Below are 19,737 nucleotides of genomic sequence, written 5' to 3'. Positions count from 1 at the left end.
CATTTTAGTTTTTGTTCTTAAAAAATAAACGCTATCTAAATCGAAGAGAAACATTGGGTTGGTAGTCACTTGTTTTTCTATGTAAATGTATTTACAGTAAAATAATATGCATAGAAATATGTAAAATAATAATAAAATGGATTTGATAGTTTATCATTTTATTTATATTTTGAACATGCAACATGAAAACATAAAACAATGTATTTATTAGCATCATTTATGTTACAGTATTTGTTTAAACTTTATTTTAGCTATAATTGAAGGTTCATGTTGTCTTGTCCTTGTTAATAATTGTTCTTGGCATTTAGTTGGGAATGGACCAACCATATGAAGAATGGATATCTCATCTAACTAGAGCAACTTAAATTATTTGCAAAGTGATGCAATTAATTTGCTTTTGAGCCTTGTACTATTTTATATGTTTGAGTTGGAAGGGTCCAATAATTTCACAGAACAAACTCTTTCAACAAGAGTTATTACCACCAAAATTTTTTAAAAGATTTTCTTTATATAAAATATATACATATATATGGGCAACATCACGTTTGAGATCCTCAAAACCTCGAAGTCCCCTTCAGAGACAATACCGTGCATCTCCGTTTATTTTATTTGACACTGTGAGATCGGTGTTATCAACTTTTTAATGTTCTATGCATATTATATTTACTTTTCTAGTTTGAGAGAACTAACAAAGAAGATGCTTACTGAAAAATTCAAAAAGCCAATTAATAATAATATCTTCGGTATCGTTGTCCACGAAGAATATAATATCCCTTCTCTAACGTCCAATTTTGTTATTTTAGCATTTAAGTACAAATATCTAATGATCCTACTCTACGAATGACTTCACTATTAAGATTTGTACTTTCACTTGCAAATAGAGAGTGTAATACATGATATCAATATGGTCAAGTTGGGTTTTCTCGGTTTTGCGTATCATATGGAATTGGATTCTCAACAAAAAAAAATAAAAATAAAAATGGAATTGGATAACAATTTATTACATATAATAGAGGTAGAGGTAGCCCCATCGATCGTTAATGTGCACGTATTTGAAGAATGTTGATCGAACTGTTAATAATTTTTGTCTTATCTGGATCGTCTTATCTCATTTCCCTTTGGTATTGGTTTACTATCTTATAGTACATTTTGATGTTTAAAAGATAACTAATGATGTTGACATTTACCCCCAATCAATTTAGGTGTCTTTTAGTCCAGAGGAATCAATTACTCAACTACCAAGGGAATGAGCCATATGACCTTTACTTGCAAAACCAACCATGGTCAAGAATGGGACCAAGCAGGTAGGCAGCCACTAAGTAGTCAAACAAAGAGCTGATTTTTTTTTTTGTTAAGGATCAAACAAAGAGCTGATAATAAAAAAATAATGATTTTTTGATAAATATGAGTTGAGTTTTAGAACTTTATTCATTCAATTACATAGTGTGGCGAATGTAACAAATCATACAAATAAATGTGGTGATTATCAATAGATTCATTATTGATTTTTTCGTAAATGTAAATTGACATTTATGAGGGAAGATGTTCGACCAAACCACGTCAAATATAACATTCATTACTTCATGGTCATCTCTCCGAAGATAACAATTACAAAGCTTTTGTTCATGTCTGCCATTCACACTAATTAAATTCTGAACATTATAAATAAGACATTTAGACAACGACACTATATTCGTAGTATTCCGGAGTAGAACGGTTAAAATTACAGTAAACCAAATCAAGTTAGTGGGGTAATTAGTGGAATGCTTAGTGAAAGACTATTGTTCTTGATGTTTTTGCGTTTCTATTTGTTTCTTGAACCGATGAGCAGGCATGGTCTTTTCACTAGTCTAATGACAAATCTTTCTCAAATGAGGAAGGAGGGGTTTCAATATAGACGGGAAATATAGTTTGTGGCCAAGGAAGCAACTGTTCTAATGCCCCTTGTTAGCCTTCTCCCAAAAATGCTCTTTCATCTCTCTGAGCTCATCAAGTGTTAGTAGCTCCAGTCTGCCAGCCTCAAGGGCGGTCCGGGCCCAAAGCAATCAAAGCGGTCGCTTTGGAGCCGACGTAGTCAAGTGCCTTATATACCGAATTATGTATATGCTATTTTCAGAAATTATTTTTTAAACGGATTTGTGACATGAATCAAGTTATAGTTTAGTGGTTCAAGAGCTTAGAGTTTGTAGGATAGATCAAGAGATCGAATCCACCTCCAAGCATCATTAGAATTTTATTTATTTATTCTAACAAATACTATATAGGGCCGACCATTAATAACTAGTTCGAACACCAGGAGCGACCCATATTTTAATTCCACCTGGGGCCTCACATGTTCGGGCCGGCCCGGCCAGCCTGCTTAGCTTGTCTCTTGTTTGTAAGAGTCCGTTAAACTCTAACAAAGTTGAGATATTAAGAGAGATGGAGAGGTGGGGAAGTTTGTAAGAGTCTCTAACAAACTTGAGATATTAAGAGAGACGGAGAGGTGGGGAAGTTTGTAAGAGTCTGTTAAACTCTAACAAACTTCTAACTACCATTTAAAAGTAAAAAACTATAAAATTTTAACACTCAGTTTACATCAACTCTCTTTGTTAAATTCACGATTATATAATAATCGGAAATATGGACATGAAATAACGACACGATAATTTAACGTGGTTCGGTCGAATACTCAAGACCTACATCCACGGAAAAATAACTCTTTATTAATAATTCACCACATTCAATTGTGGGTTGATCGGTTACATTGGTCAGACATAACTCGATGAGTTTGAATCCTAGAAAATCTATCTAATATTACCATTAGATAGTTACAAGAGATATTCTGAATATAAGAAACTAAATCTTCACATATCTTCAATATTCTGAATTCTTCTTGATCGTCAGATCTCGTCTTCTCGATCCGTCACGTACATACACGTGTTACGCACGTATATTATTTCTGCAACTTATCTTGACCGTCGGATCTCCTATTTTCGATCCGTCTTATGTGACGCATCCTATTAAAGAGAGAAGGAGAGGATTTAAAATTTTTTTTTTAGAGAGAGAGAGGAAAAAAATTAAAGGTTTGCCGGCCGAAAATTTGGCCGACCGGCGACCCTGCCGGTGAAGATGATGATGTGGCTTGCTGAGATGATGTGGCAGAGAGAGAAAATGAGATGGAGGAGAGAGAGTAACAGAATGTTAAAGATAACGAAAAAAGGGGGCCATACGGGAATTATTGCTAAAGTAGGGGGCCAGGCAGGAAGCTGGTCACAAAGTTGGGGGCCATTTGGAAAATAACCCAAATTAGAAAGAGAGAGATCGAGGAAGTAACCGCGGAGGAGAGAGCGTGGGCGTCGAAGAGAGAGAGCGTGTTTTGAGCGAGGGTGAGAATTCAGCTTTCCCACCTTTTTTGTGGGAAAAGAAATCAGTCCCTTTTCCAACTTTTTTCCCACGAGAAATCTACTTTCCCGCTCATAGGATCAATCAAACAGCGAAAAATTGATTTTCGTACGAAAATTAATTTTCTTACTCAGTTTTCCCATGTATCAAACAAACCTAGAAAAGTTAGAAAATAAAGGAGGTTATGATTAATATCTTTTTAGCTAAGGGAAAGATACAAAACTCTTACCATCTTAGCTACCACTACAACATGTTATTTTACGTAAGTTAAAATAATATGACATTTATAAGTAGACTAATTCTGAAGCAGGTTGACGAATTCCTCTTTCAAATTTGATGGAAGAAATAACAGAATCTGCAGCAGAACCTAACCACTTCTTCCGACCAACTTTACTCTGAGCTTCTCAGACAGATAATGCAACCTCATCTCATCACCCCCTCTCACCTCACTTAAGTAAAGAGCTTGTTGCCTGGATAATAATGCATAAACATGAAGTTGTTGTTGCTGATTATAATGTGACTGGAGTTGCTGAAATAACGGTTTATTGGAGTGATGTTGATCCGTTTTTGGTTCTTCAATGTTCTTCTTTCTGAGGCCCACTAAATGTGACTCTCAATATGGCGAGACTTTCTTCACGTTCAGAAACCTAGTTTCAAAGTAAATGAAAGAGGCAAAGCATGTTTAGCTTTTAAAATACTTGTCTCTCAGTCGATATATATGCATCCCAATATGGGTGGAGGGTTGTTGCTGCGGTCTCACCGCACCCACCCTTCTACAGCTGAACCATCAAATGAAGTGCTTGTTTCTGGTAGAGCTGCAAATCACATTGAAGGGTAGTTGGTGGATCCATCTCCTGCTACAAGTAAGAAGATTTATATTGTCTGTTAGGAAAAATAACCTAATTAACTTGTTCATGAATATATGTAAGAAAAGAGAAATGTAATGATTGAATTGATATTCCTAGTTATTACATAAGATCTTTATAAAGAGTTGTACAAGAGAGAAGTTTTAACAATTGCACAATGTGAGACTATATAACTATTCTAATATTCCCCCTCAAACAAATGACTTTTGTTAGTGACAAATTCATGAGTTTGCTAAAAACAAATTGTAAATTTTGACTTGTTATTGATGTGGAGACATCATTGTAAGGTTGCCATGTTGTTGTAGATGTTGTTGTTTGTTGTTGTTGTTGTTGATGTTGTTGTTGTCTTTTCTCTATTTGAAGAAAAGTTGGCACCATTGCCAGGTATTGTTGTTGATGTTGTTCACTATTTCACCATTTTACGGTTTTACTTTGTTGTTGTTTCTCTTCTCTATTGAAGAGGTGTTTGACAATTACCAACCATTGTCTGGTTTAGCAATTACCAACCATTGCGCGGTTTGACAATTACTAATCATTGCCCGGTTAGACAATTACTAACCATTGCCCGGTTTTAATAGCCTTCACATGATTATTAGTCCAACATCATCAATGCAATTGAAGCCTTTGATATACTTGATTTTATTCTTTGTTAAACATAAACACTAACAATCATCGTTCTTGATTTTTCTCACTTCTATTCTTCTTTTGTACTCTTTCTCTTATTCCTCTTCGTGTGATCTTATTGAAAAATTAATGGAACACAGTAGCTTACTAAAGGAACAAACATTTGAGAGTTCTCAACTTGGATATAAGAAGTATGAGCAAATCAAGCAAAATGATGACCTCCCTTGCCAATAACGAACCCACAAATATGTTTACAAAAAACATCAAAAGCAAACTCTCTTTGAGAATACCGTCATTTCTTTCACGCATTCCATCGAGCACTTGGTGTGCATTCTCAAGTAAATCAAAATTGAGAATACTATAAGTCTAGTTTCAAGATAAACATGGAGTGAATGTAATTTTAATAATGAACCCATGAATTCTTTCTCCTTTCTCATAGTTTTTCAAAGCTTCATTTAAATGACCCTTGATGCACATAGGTTTCATGTCGTGGAGAATTTAAGGCAATTGAAAATGCTTTGATCATTTAAGAGCTTATCTTTGGATTTCTTCAACAAATCACTCTTGTTTTGGTCTTTCTTCTTCTTAACAGTAGCGTGTGGTGGGGGGTGTAGGGTGTGCCTCCGCACAGGGCCCCCCACCACATGGGGCCCCAAGCAAAACTTCTTTGATACAGTATAATTCGGTTTATAGGTTGGGGCCCACTGTTACCCTACTTCCTTAATAGTTATTTTCCTTTTTGTGGACAGAAAAAATTCAACAAATAACAGCAATTACAATTGGTCCTACTTCCTTCATAGTTGACGGACTTATTAGCCATTACTTCCCAATATAATGAGAGTTGTAGCCTTATAGGTTAGGGCCCACCTCTACCCTACTTTCTCAATAGTTTGACCGACTCATTACTTCCCAATATAATTAGGGTTGTAGGTTTACTTTCCGAAATCTCTCCTCTCTCATTTAGTTCAGAACATAATATTGGGATTCAACTCTCGGATGAAATATTATTTTTATGGTTAGCTCATTTACAATTTACACTTATTATTTTTGTGTAAAAAAATTTTAACATGTAAAAGGCCCCATCAACATTTTGGCACCAGACCCCCAATTACTCAGCCACGCCACTGCTTAATATCATCATTATCAAATACTATTGAAAAAGTATTGAATAATGACTGAATTTGAAAAATAGAAGAGAATTACTCTTATTAAAAAAAACCTAAACTAGAAACATGAGCTGAAATCCGGCGAAAGTCCGGCGAACGATAGTCATTAATGGGACTACCACTGCCGGCTAAGCGGAAGAGTATGATCGACTAACTCAGTTAAGAGTCCTTCTATTATAAGGAGAGACCCCAACATTATCTTTGCACTAAATGAGGGTGGACAAGAAGAAAGTAGCTAGTTCATGGACGTAATAATAGCTCTTGCTCGGAGTTGTCTCCTGCCCCTACAATATTTTCTTAGTCTATATCCGACACAGATATATTCGTGCTCATTTTCTTTGTCACTTCCACCAGAAAGCTTTTTAGACTTGTCATTGTGTAATAATGAGGTATCAGATCCAACATTATCCTGTTCAAATACTAGTACAGTAATATTGAGTCTATTGACTAAAACACAGTCCAACAAAGCAGAAAACAAAAAAATATTTTTGTCCACAGTACCTTTGAGGTCGCTTCCTCGTGTAAAGATCCTCCCAGGTGAGTTTTGCCTAATTTTTCAAAAGGGACAGAAACAGGCCAACAGGTAAAATTAGTGCACAGAACTTAACTAGTAGCAGCCTTATAAGCTTTTTAAGGTACATTCTTTACTTGCATCAAATTTTGCTACATAGCAGCTAGTGGATCAGTGAAGTTAATTAAGAGAGGAAAATTATAAGGCCCAAAATTCGGGTCAAAATAGCAAATGAAGCCCAACCCGGAATAATAATGCAAAAAAAACCCAAAATTTGAAATTACAAAACATTTATGAAAATTTCTGAACAAAACACAATTTGCTCTCAACAATTTTGTATTTGCTCTCAACAATTTTGTAAATGTATGAACAAATTTGTTTTTGTTCACACATAATTATATATGTTGTCACAGTTTCAAAAGTGTTGTAATAGTTTCAAAAGTGTTGCCAACAGTTTAAAAATTGGGTTTTTTTTACATTATTATTCCCGAGTGGGTTTTTTTTCGTATTTGGGCCCAAATCTTGGGCTTTTCTTACATAGTTTCTTTACGGTTATTCAGACATTGCCCCCCAAACTATTTAGTGATACTAGGACTTCACCCCTAAAAAGAAAATGTGTATGGCGTTGATCCTCATTTTTAATTTTTCCGTTAAATATCAGTTAAGTGGTTTATGTGCCAACCACATGCTTGACTTATGACAAAAATGCCCTTCACGAAATATTTAGGTTTAATTAGATTTTGACTCCCAGTTATTTAGCAATTTTAGTATTATACCATCTGAATTAAAATAAGTCTAGGTTTGACTTTCATTCTCGATTTTTCCGTCAAACATCAGTAAAGTGGGTCGTGTGACAACCACATGCATTTTTTATATAATAAGTAACAAATCTAAAACTAAGGACTAGACTCTGTGTATAACAATTATATATCTGGGACCTTCTCTAATCTCTCTAATCAACCAGATTTATTGGACGGTCAAATACTCGGGTAAGCCTTTTTACATTTTTCCCATCGGTAGCTTATGTAATATATCTAATCGGACGGGTCGAATTCATTTCGGAATACAGGTAATCAATTTTCCTTAATATTTCTGACTCATTTGAATCCGATTCTCGAGCTAACTTTGAGTTCAAGGACCAATCGCTTTCTATACATTATGCAATTTGAGATCTTAGCATCTCATGCTATTAGATTAGGATGAATTTTTAATCATAAAAACTATCTTTGAAAACCTATAATAATAAGAGGAATATAAAACCGCAAACGAACTACTTATTTAATATTTGACGAAAAAATCGAGAATGAGAGTCAACCTTAAACATATTTTTGTTATGGGGGTGTAGTCTTAAATCAATAAATAGTTGGGAGTCAATTTCTAAATAAACTAAATATTTCATGAAGGGTATTTTTGTCATAAGTCACGCGTGTGGTTTGCACGTGAACCACTTAACTGATTTTTAAAAATCTAGAATGGGGGTCAACGCCATACATATTTCATTTTGGGGGTGTAGTCCCAATATCACTAAATAGTTGGGGGAAAATGTCTAAATAACCCGTTCATTTATAGTTGACTCTTAAATTTGACAGAGATAGATAAACCGAGAAACATGACACTTAAATAGCAAGGGCGGAGCCCACGTAAGGGCCCGTGGGGCATATGGCCGGGAAACGGTCCGAGAATCCGAAACCTGGCCCTAACCACCCGATCTAAGGCGACCGAAGGAAATCCGACGCGGGTTTACTCAACCCAAAATTTTGCCGGGCGTGGGCAGTATTCGGGTAGGGGGTCTTATCCGAGGTCCAACCCATACAGACCGCCCAAAATTCAAGCCCGATCCGCCCCACCGAACCATACCCGAGACCCGCCCGTAACTCTTACCCGTTCGCGACCTATACCCGTTACCCGCAACCGAAACCCGCAACCCATATCTTTAATCCCTTTATGATCCAACGGCTGATATACATCAACCGTTGGATCGAAATATCTAACCTATAAATACCCTCTCAAAAGACTACTCTCTCTCAAAACCTAAATTAAAACCGCCTCACTCACACTAACAGTCACTCACCGGCGACGACCACCACTCCACAACCACCGGTACGGTCCACCGTACACCACCACTACACCAGTAACAATAACACCACCACTCCACAATGATTAGTATTTTCTTTTATTTCATGAACATATGATATTATGATCTCTTACTCAGAGATTTGATTAAAAATTTTTCTTTTTTGTGTCTTTTACAGATGATCTGATCTGTTGATCAGTGATGTTGAATTTTTTATTTATTTCATATTTCATGAACATAATCTCTTAAGTCTTAATTAGAGATTTGTTTAAAAAAAATTCTTTTTTATTTCGTTTACAGATAATCGGATCTATTGATCAGTGATGTTGAGTTTTTTTTTAATTTCATGAACATAATCTCTTAATAAGAGATTTGATAAAAAAAAAAATTTTCTTTTATTTCGTTTACATATGATCTGATCTATTGATGAGTGATGTTATGAACATTTGTTTTTCTTTTATGAGATAGATATAAGATGGTACAAGAGATGTTCAATTATTTCAAGAGATGGTTCGAGAAATGGTTCAAGAAATTTAGAACATACTTGATGTCATATTTGTTTTTTTATGTGGGCAATGTTAAAGGATGTATGATGATTGTCATAGTGCATATAATAAAAGAAAGTAGTAGTCTTGTAGATTCATCTTGAAACAGATTTTGATCAAACAGAGCATCATCTGTTTCAGAGATGAATCAGGATTGATGTATTTTTTTTTTTTTTACTTTTTTTTCTCTGTTGATAGTGTATATGGTATTATGATCAAACAGAACATCTCTAAAACAGATTTTGATCAAACAGAACATCTCTAAAACAGATTTTGATCAAACCTATCATGTCTGTTTCAGAGATGGAATCACATATGATGTAATTTGTTTGACTCTATAGACATGATACATGAACTTCGAACGATTTATACGAACATAAACTTGTGGCTGATGATGATGTTTTGGACTGTTAAACATTAACTTTTAATCGATGATATTTCGACTCTTGAAGATGAACTTGGCTGCATTAGATTTATGTTCTTTTGTGACTGTTATTTAAAAAACCCGCGACCCGATCCGTCCGAGCCCGATCGGCTCTCGGGCAAAATCGGGCCGCGGGGTCGAAGAGTCTCTAGTTTACCCGGCCCGAAGTGTCCGAAAGCCCGATCGGGTAGCTTACCCTTGAGCCCGAACCCGAAAATAAAAAGCCCAAACCTGCCCGATTCCCACCCCTAATGGGGTACGTGCCCCACAACCCAAATGTGAGTCCCTTTCATACACATTCAAAAAGTGTGCCTAAAAATAATTTGGTTCTCAAGAGCACCCATAGCCCAACCCACTGTTCACTTTAAATTTCCGTCCTTTCTAATCCCGTAACTAACTGACCCTACTGGGGGGTGAGCCCACATAAGGGTCCGTTGGGGCACGTGCTCCCACGATCCAAATGTAAGCTTCCATTTTATACACATTCAAAAGGAGTGCCTGAAAATAAATTGGTTCTTAAGAGCACCAATAACCCAACCCACTATTCACTTTAAATTCACATCCCTTGTAAACTCGTAACTGACTAACCATACTTTGCCTATAATCTTTCACTGTTACCAAAAATCTATGCAAAATCATGATTTTAGTGTTTTCTAACACGTAATCTCATGACTTTATCAAATTTAACTTCCTATCTTTGACTTTGTTGGAGTTTATTAAAAAACAAAATTATTTAAAGCCAATTAACTATATTAATTTAAACTAAAGTTAATTTTTTTTTCTTTAGCTATCTCCCTTTCTCTTAAGTTTCAATTATATTGATTGAGTTTTTTATATATTATGTTTAAAGTAATTCCAATTAAGCAAAACTTTAGTTAATGTTATAAGTTTTTAATAACATATTCGAACAATTTATTTATTATGAGTTTTTAATAAAAACTTAATTTTGTTTTATTTGAAATTTTATAATTGATAAAAATAATTTTGAAATTTCTTAATTCTTTTATTAATTACCTTATAAATGTGCCCTCAATCGATTTTTTTTTTGCTTCACCACTCATTTGCGTTCGTGGTAGAACTTCCATCTCGTCTTACCTCTCCAATCTTGTAGGTGTTCCTGTAAATATAGAGTGCAACCTCGGACGAGGCCTCCGACCGAACTCTGTCCTTTCGACCCTTTAACCATGAATGATATGAAATCGTTACAACCACTTCTAATCTCATTTTTTAAAATTTCTTTTAGAAGTCTAGTGCCCTCATAAATGTTTCTAAACTGGACGATTTTCAGAAGATATTTTAAAAATCTCATATATATCTTCAAATCTAATTATTTACTAAAAAAAATAAGTATTAATTAAGAAATAAGTATTTATTTAATACATTCTTTTATTAAAAAATAATTATTTACTAAGAAATCAGTATTTATTACAAAATAAGTATTTTTTAAAATAAGAGTATTTACTAGACAAATAAGTATTAATTAAGAAATAAGTATTTATTCAAAAAATTAGTTTATTAAAAACTAATTATTTATTAAGAACCCAATATTTATTAAAAATAAGTTTTCTTTAACACAGAAGTATTTATTTAAAAGTAAATAGTTATTAAGAAATAAGTTGTTATTAAAAATAAGTATTTATTAGAAAATATGTGTAACTAATTACGTTAGACACATAAATTCTTATTTATTTGTGACCATATTGTATTTTTAAAATTTTGATAATTTCTAAATTATTAAAACGTAGTTAGCATGTAATTTGAATAACTTCACTGGACGGTTGGATTATACATTTATATATTTGGACCCTCCTCATTTTTTTTTTGAAATTAGACCCTTGTTTTGATGGAAACCCCCCCCCCCCCCCCCCCCCCCCCCCAATCTCATTTGTTAAATGGGGGGCGTTCACAGGTACAAATGGCAGGTGCAGTATATTTGTACACAAACGCAAGTTTTCATATTGTCTATTTCTTTCATATGTTGCAATCTTGCGTCTGCAATATAAACTCTTTCTTTCTTTTTTAATGACTGTCATTTTGTCTGGCTTAGCTGGTTAAACAATTTATATATCTAGCTTGATTTTATTCAGGCGCGGTCTTCGAAGGTGATTAGTTTGTCATGTCTGACTCGCGATGTCAGATCCTCGCACGAGTTTCTTAAGCGTCTTAAGCCATGCCCGACTCTAAAGCAAACCATGTCAGTCCTGGTTAAGGATGATTTTGGGTCTTTAAGCAGCAAGGGAAGTATGCCGAAATGCGCCTTAAGCCTGCCTTGTTGAAGGAAACGGGAAGGTGAATTTGGCTTACAATTTACCCATAAGCACTGACCTGAACTGAGGTCGGGGGCAAAGAAATCAACTAAACAACATGGTTCACCCAAGCTTCAAGCAAAGTATCAACAAAGATAGGTGACGTGAAAGACTAAAACATGTCAAAAGCCAAGTTTCTATATCCAATCAGCAAATCACTAGAAGATCTATCAAATCCGGAAGATGTGCAATCATGACAAGTTATACCTTCGTCGACCTGTAGTTCCATCTTAGCTGAGCTTTAATTATCATCGCATCATCTCAGCTGATCGTCCTAGTCGGCGAACAAAGCCTATATAAACATCAAGTTTGATTATTTAAAAAGTTTTGTCAGCAGTGAGGTGAATCTGAAAGAGTTTTGTCACTCAAACCCAGAATTGCAGGGGGTCGGCACGAGTAGCTAAGGAGCCTAAGCCCTGCTTTAGCTTTAAGTATAATCAGGAAGACCCTGGATTTTGGCGAAGTAACGGAGGTAAGTGAGGCTGATACCTAACAATCATGAAATATGGGAAGGTAAAAGCATACCTGATACTTCACCTAAGCCCATACTAGATCCAAGATTCAGGGCAGAAAATACCTCAAGAATCTAAGTAACTTAGGACACAATAGTTCTTCAGGAAGAAACGTTCCCTACGAAATCTACAAGGTCGACAATAATCAAATAGATGAGCTTATCTCATCACGAGTCAAAATAGTAGTTTCATCTTAAGCATGTGGATCGTCACCACCTCATCACAACCACTTATCAACTGTCGGTTAAACAAGCCTATACAAAACAATAGGTTCGCTCTAATCTGCGCAAGAAATAAATTGAAAGTTCAAACCCTAAACTCGGACTTTCAACTTAATTATTAACTGCAAGAACGCCTTACTGACTTGAGCGTTGGAGAAGTTTTCGAGTTTCTTTTAATCACAAGAAGCAGTTCGAAGTTAGAACAAAAATATTCTTATCTTGAATGATCCTAAACCCAAGTTTAGACATCACCATATTGACGCTAGAAGGAAGACAAACTCTAGCAAAAACTAAATCACATTCGATATCTCAAACCAGAAAATTCAATTTCTTACGCAATTCACTCCGCGATCACGACAACATTCCCCGAAGTGGAAATTGGAGAACCGTCAAATACCCAATCGATGGAAGGAGTTGTCACCCCATTGAAAGATCACGTAAGTTCTTATATATTTTCGAAGTATGAATTCGGTCGATCTGTGCCATGTACAACCGTACAACCTCACCGATATACTAAGACAATACAAGCATACCGAACCCAGAAAACCTATGTTGTTGGAGTTGTTGTCCACATGCTGGAACCGATGGGTCTCTTGGAACTTCGGTATGTCCCTGCCGAATTTAACTTATTGTTCATACTCTCTTGTTATTTGGAGTTCGATTCGGTCTGCTCTGACCGTAAAAAGTACTCCGAATTCAACAGATATATCTCAATTAAATTATTACCGCTCTTTTTGTAAACTATACAATGTGAAAAAAAAAATTAGATTTTGTCTAATGAGACCCAACTTTGTCTCGTTTTAGGCCTCCTAACAATTAGAACCGGCTCTGAGAGTTGTGACAGAGTATTGGAATAGTGGTGGTGGTGGTGGTGGAGTTGTACTGGAACCCTGAGGTGAGAGTTGCGACAGACCAGGTGAAATGGTGGTGGAGGTGGTGGAGTGGTTGTGGTGGCGGAGGTGATGAAATGATGGTGGAGTGGTGACGAATGTTGTGCAGATGTGGAGCGGCGACGTGGTTGCAATCATACATTGTGACTTCTGTTTTTTTTTTTTTTTGGAGAAAATTGGTATTTGTTGTTTAAAATAAGTTTTAGTTGTTTGAACCAATTGCATAAAATTTCAACAAACACTTAAAACGATCTGATAATATTAAGCGGAACCAAACGAGACCCCAAACAATGTTTGACGTACCAAAAAATATTATGACTACCAAAAATAACGACCTAGAATTGTGATGTAATACCTTACTTTAGCATTGGATTTAGTCAAAAATAAGATTCGTAGAGACTGTTTTGTATGTATATTATTTAATTTATGATTCTAATCCCTTACTCCAAACATGGTCCTAATATTTTCTCAAAGGTAGTAAGTTAAAAGAGATAAACTTGTTTGATTTTTTAGCACTTAGTAAGTGAAATCAATTGTAAGTGCTATGACGTTTGCTTTTCGTCGCTTCTAAGTGTTTTATATATGTTTTTATATTAATTCTTAATGTTATAAAAATGATAAATTGTCTAAGTTAACCTTAATGTATTTACACACTGGCATCTCATACTAATTCATTAAGTTCGCGAGTTTAGGTACAAGAGAATTACGGTTTATGAATACTATGTCAAAAATAGCAAATCATTAAGAATTATGAAGGAGAAAAAGCTTAGTTGTATCATAGAGTTTGGGTGTTCAATGATTAGTGAAGGAAGAGATGCGAAAAATAATTAGAATAAAAACTTAGATGAAGGATGAGTGAAGATGGAGAAGAGTCATCGCTAAAGTCGTAAAAAGATTTTGTATTTATCAATTAATTAAGATTTTCTTTTTAGTTATAATTATATTGGTAATTATAATATTAGGAGAAGGATAAAAATGACCTTTTTAGCACTTAGAAAGTAAGTGCATAAAAATAAGCTCCAACTCGGAGCTTACTTTTTTTGCACTTACTTTGCCACCTCTTAGAAGTGATTTTCAGTTATTAAGTGAAAAAACAAACGACCTAAATTACCAGCCCGCACTTAATAAGTGAAAATCACTTAATAAGTGCAAAAATCAAACACCCTCTTAGTTATACCAATTATTGTGAGTGCAATTTCAATTATCATTTAGGGTCCGTTTGATACGTGAGAAAACATGTGGATGTGCAAACGATTTCTTTGGGGGAAAAAACCATCTTTTTCTTGTTAGAATTACAATTTTTATTGTTTGATAAAGGGTGAGAAAATATGTTTGGAGTTTCTAAAGGCACTCGCATTTTTAACCTCATAGGGGTGCCTCTAGCGGTAAAATTCGTGCCTCTTGCAGTAAAGTCGGGCGCCTTCAGCACAACCTGTAATAAAGCCCTCTCCCCATTCGTAATTTTTTAGGGTTTATGGGAGAGGTTGATTTGGGAGAGGGGCCAAGAGGATCTGGAGAGGGAGCCTGAGGTTTTAAGATGGAACGACATCAAATTAAATCATTCTTCTTCAAAAACCCTCACCACTCTTTTAGTTCCATCAACATCTATAAACCCTTTCAGGTTTCATTGATACAATCTTTACCAGTTCCATCAACATCTTCCTGAAAAGTTAGGGTTTCTGGTGCTCCGACTGAGAATCCATCAACATCTATAAACCCTTCAAGCTCGATCAGTGAAGTTTTTCTTAGGAGTTCTGGTGCTCCGACTGAGAAGTCCAACTCTTTCTTGTCGAATTTGGATGCTGTGACACAAGTCTCATTCACGGCAATGGTGTAACCGAGTTTAACAGTTAGAAAGAGAAACAAGGTTGAGTGAATATGGAGAAGCAAGTTGAAGCTAAAACCAATTACTCTTGAACCATTCATGGCTGGAATCAGAAATTGAGAGGGAGGACAAAAATTGAGAGGGAGGACAAAAATTGAGAGGGAGGACAGAAATTGCGAGAGAGATAAAAACAAACGAGAGAAAGAAGCCTAGGAGGAGAGAGAGTGAGGTCGTGGGGAAACCGTTCAACATTTTTTTCCGATGGGAATTTACACTCCCTTACTCATGTGGCTTTATCAAACAGCAGAGAAATCGATTTTCTCAGATCACTTTCTCACGTTAAGCTAGAAAACCCTTTTAATTTTCAATTTTGACTTCCTTGAAATCATCAGCAAGAATTTTGTCAAGAACTTCGAAAAACTTTGATCAACTTTTGTCTTTTAGTGAAAATGAGTTATTAAGTCAAGAATTTTGTCAAGGACTTTGTACATGTAGCACTCCTGTATCTTATTGGCACAGGATCCTTTACACATATCTCACTGATTCCATCATAGACAATATAAACTATCAGAAGCAGACCGTGGACCGTGGATCGACATACACGTAAAGAGTTTTTTTTTGATGAAAAACATACACGTAAAGAGTTGGTGTTGAGAAATAATATTTAGAATACCGTGACAATAGTTTGTTTGATGGGAAAGAAATTTCAAATTAGATGGATTTGAGGGACCTACGTTGCACCTGCCTCAATGATCTAAATGTTGGATGCAGATGCAGATTTAAAGCTTACTTTTGGAGCTTGCCAATTTCAATTGTCTCACTTATGAACAGAATAAGTAAAATTAATTGTGACGAAAATATTTTTATTCTCAAACTAGAGTCTAACTACAATAAGAATACCAAATCCCTAATATTTCAAAAATAAAATAAAACAAAATGCCAATTTGTAAATAGGGTCTATTTTTGGAACTCTAAGAGAGTATAGAAATGATCGATATAAATAGATCGGAAATGGGGAAAGCCAGTAGAGAGACCAAGTTGTTTGAATTCTTGTTCCGTTCGATGCTTACCCTTAGCTCGATAGATAGTCATTACGAATATATCGCCTTCTAGCAGAGCTCGGGTTCTATGACTATCGTCTGATTCATGAGGCAGAACAGGCTCACAAGCGATTAACTTTCCACCTTTTGGTAGTGCATTGTAGCAGTTCTTCATTATTGTCTCGCACTCGTTGTCTGTCCATGTTGTTAATACCCACTAACACATTTCAAATAGAAAAAGTCTCAATAAATGTAAAGTAGTATGTCAACAACCATTATAATGAACATTGAAGACGAAATACAACCAAAATAGTGTTGGATAATTTCCGTGCCATTTATTATCAAGGATGATACATGTACAACGAGCTCACGACCTACTACATAACCTCAAATAAGACAAGGAGTAAAATTGTCAATGAAAATGTAAAACAGGCGGTGTACTAGGCAGTCAAAACGACTCATTGATAACTTTTCATTTATAATATTGCAAGAACCATATCTCATCTTAGTCATGCCTGACGTGTAACTTTTCTAACCTAATGGGCCCGAAATCTCTACTGACTCGTCGTCTGTATTGGTGTAAGCCTAGAATGGACCCATCATCACATGAACCAACAAACTAGAAAACAAACAAAAATTTAAGAATTTTTATACCTTCATGAAAATAGCATGGCCATTGGGAATTGATTTGAACATATCTCCACCGACATGCGTAACTCCTATGAAAAAAAACCAATTCACTTCATCACACTTGGCCCACATTCGCAATAAAAAAAACACAAACAAAAACATAAACGAGTGTTTTAAAGGCGCCCCTATAGATATTAAAATTCCGCAAGGTGAATTTGAATAAAAATTTGTGAGGGAAGGAAGCGCATGAGACATAAGGCTTTAAAACATCATAAATGAGTGCTTCATGACAACCTAATTTGCAACTAACATAGGCTCATAAAGTGTCCTATCTTGTCTTGTTGTATCAAGGGCAGAACTAGGGCTGATCGGAGGCGAAAGCCGCATCCATCCACCCCATTTCTATTGGGCGTCCTAACAGCATCCCAAGCATGTCTAGTACCGGGTCACTCCAAACGCACATTAGCATAGCGACTGACAAAATGCTAAAATGAGCACACATTATTATAATGAAGGGAAATGAAATTCATCTTTACCTGGAATCTTGGGAGCTTTTGAAACAACTTCAGGCAAATCAAAATTAATTCCTTCAATAATCTGAGGGTATTTAAGTAAAATCATCTTCAAACAATCACCAGCACTACCACCAACATCAACCAATCTCTTAATCCCATCGAACCCACCATCATAGCCGTTCAATATAGCTTTCATGAACGGTACAGATACACCAGACATAGCTTTCTGCATCAACTCATTCATCTCGGGATTCTCACCATAAAATCCATAAGCAGATCTACCGTTGGCTTTAACGAATGGTTCAACCGTTGGATCAATCACAGCTTCGTGTACGAGCGGCCAAGATTTAACAAGTGAATCTTGGTGGTGTTGGATAACATAAGGTGCGTAGGATAAACCATCTTCATCTGTAACTAGGGTTTTTCCTACCTCCGTCAACGAGTACCTCCGTTCGATCTCAGTCCCCGTAGAAGAAGAGGAAGTGATAATAATATGCTCCTCGAAGACATCGAATGTGGTGAGTAATCGAAGTAGACGTTGTAGATTTTCTGGATCTCCGGTGGGAAGTACACGCGTTAAGATCTGAGAAGAAGAGAGAGGAGAATTGGATCCGTTTTGCCAGATGGCGTCAGGAACGTTGAGGCGGACGATTGCGTTTAGAGCCATGGGTACACTTATCATGTTAGCTAGTTCAAGGATTTTTAGTCTGGCATCGTTTCTGATCTCTGAGGTTTCGTCCGCCATTTGTTCTCTACTTTGCCTCTCTCTCTCTCTCTCTCTCTCTCTCTCTCTCTCTCTAGAAATGATATGAAAGTGTATGTATTGGTGTAAACTGGATTCTTGTGTGTGGAGATAGAGAAGTGGTCTTAACAAATACCACGTTTATCCCAATTTTTTTGAGACAGACAAATGTCTTTTTCTATTAGTACTAGAAATTGCCAATTTTTTTGGTCTTATTATCTCAATCAAGACAAAAATTAATTACAAAATTTTCTAATGCTAAAGATAAGATTATTGTTTAAAATTATTTTTAGATGCAAATTAATTATTTGTTTATTCTCTAAAGTTTGAGAAATCAGATTGTCAGAGTCATGGTTTTTCTATAGAAATTGGTGGTTTTTCATTTTTTTATGAAGTGTTGCCGTAAACTAGTGTCAAGATTCATGTGATCATTTCTCAACAAACAAGATTCATGTGATCATTTCTCAACAAAAAAAAAAGATTCATATGGTCATCTCAAATGGTTTTTTTGTTGAAACAACTCAAATGGTTTGGTCCATGTGAATGTAACTCTAAGGAGAAAGCTCACTTCAATCTTGATGATTGCATTAATAATGAGGTGATATTTTTTTTTTTCGTGATGAAATAATGAGGTGATAGTTGAGTTCAAAAGTTAGAATTGTTTGTTTTTTTACCACCCCCACCCATATTTCCACTACCACCCCCACCCACCACCAATTGTCACTAATTCTAGCCATCACCAATCTCTCTTTTTCTCTTCTCAGCATTTTCCTTCTCTGTTCCTTTTTTTTCCGACGAGATAGTGGTGTCAACGTGTCGTGTCGTATCATGTTTCTTTATAAACAGGCCGTACCGATTTATTTTCGAACTGACATAGTTTCTTAGCCACCATGAAATGAAGAGTTGTCTCACTAGAATAACTGATCTGGGTTGAGGGAGAGCCCCAAACCTGATGGGGTTGCCCTAGTTTTGGGGATTTTCTTCTAACCAGAGCACACACAGAATTGGGAGAAAACCCCCAAACCAGGGGCAAACCGTTATGGATTGGACTTTTTGCCAAACCAAATACATTAATTTGACGAAGGAACAAAGAGAGCGAGGGAGAAAGAGAGAGAGAGGGAGACAAATAGTGGTACTGATCGGAGTAATTTTAGTCAAAATGGTGGTGATCGGAGATAAGGTTAAAGATGAAGATTAGACAGTAAAAACAAACAAAATAACCGTTAGAACAACAAGTTTTGTCCCCTAAATCAAATATAATTGACCAAAAATTTTGTACTCTGAAAAATGTTATGGATCTTCAAAAACTGCGACCAATAATAATTATAGTATAGTGGAGACAACGCTAGACTGCAATGATTTATTATATTTATATAGGGTTAATTCCGTTTTGGCCCCCAATTTGTGATTAACTCGCTGTTTTGACCCCTATATGTGTCCGGCAGTTCGTTTTGACTCCCAA

General features: G+C 35.7%; 1 protein-coding gene across 1 annotated transcript; it reads right to left on the bottom strand.

The window, feature by feature from the left end:
- Positions 1 to 16,194: 16,194 nt before the first annotated feature.
- On the bottom strand, positions 16,195 to 18,474 carry LOC147565568 (O-methyltransferase family protein). The gene is made up of 3 exons (XM_086652062.1): positions 17,555 to 18,474; positions 17,043 to 17,107; positions 16,195 to 16,605 (listed from the first exon to the last, which is right to left on the bottom strand). Exons 1-3 carry the CDS (start codon positions 18,276 to 18,278, stop codon positions 16,306 to 16,308), a joined length of 1,089 nt encoding a protein of 362 aa, XP_086508188.1. The 5' UTR covers positions 18,279 to 18,474; the 3' UTR covers positions 16,195 to 16,305.
- Between the last annotated feature and the right edge of the window lie 1,263 nt (positions 18,475 to 19,737).

The sequence above is a fragment of the Eschscholzia californica genome, unplaced genomic scaffold (genome assembly GCF_041429995.1).
Source record: "Eschscholzia californica isolate CP2 unplaced genomic scaffold, dmEscCali1.0.p SCAF_1, whole genome shotgun sequence".
Taxonomy (NCBI): domain Eukaryota; kingdom Viridiplantae; phylum Streptophyta; class Magnoliopsida; order Ranunculales; family Papaveraceae; genus Eschscholzia; species Eschscholzia californica.
Note: the sequence above shows the minus strand (reverse complement) of the source record. Positions and strands in the feature narration are given on the sequence as shown.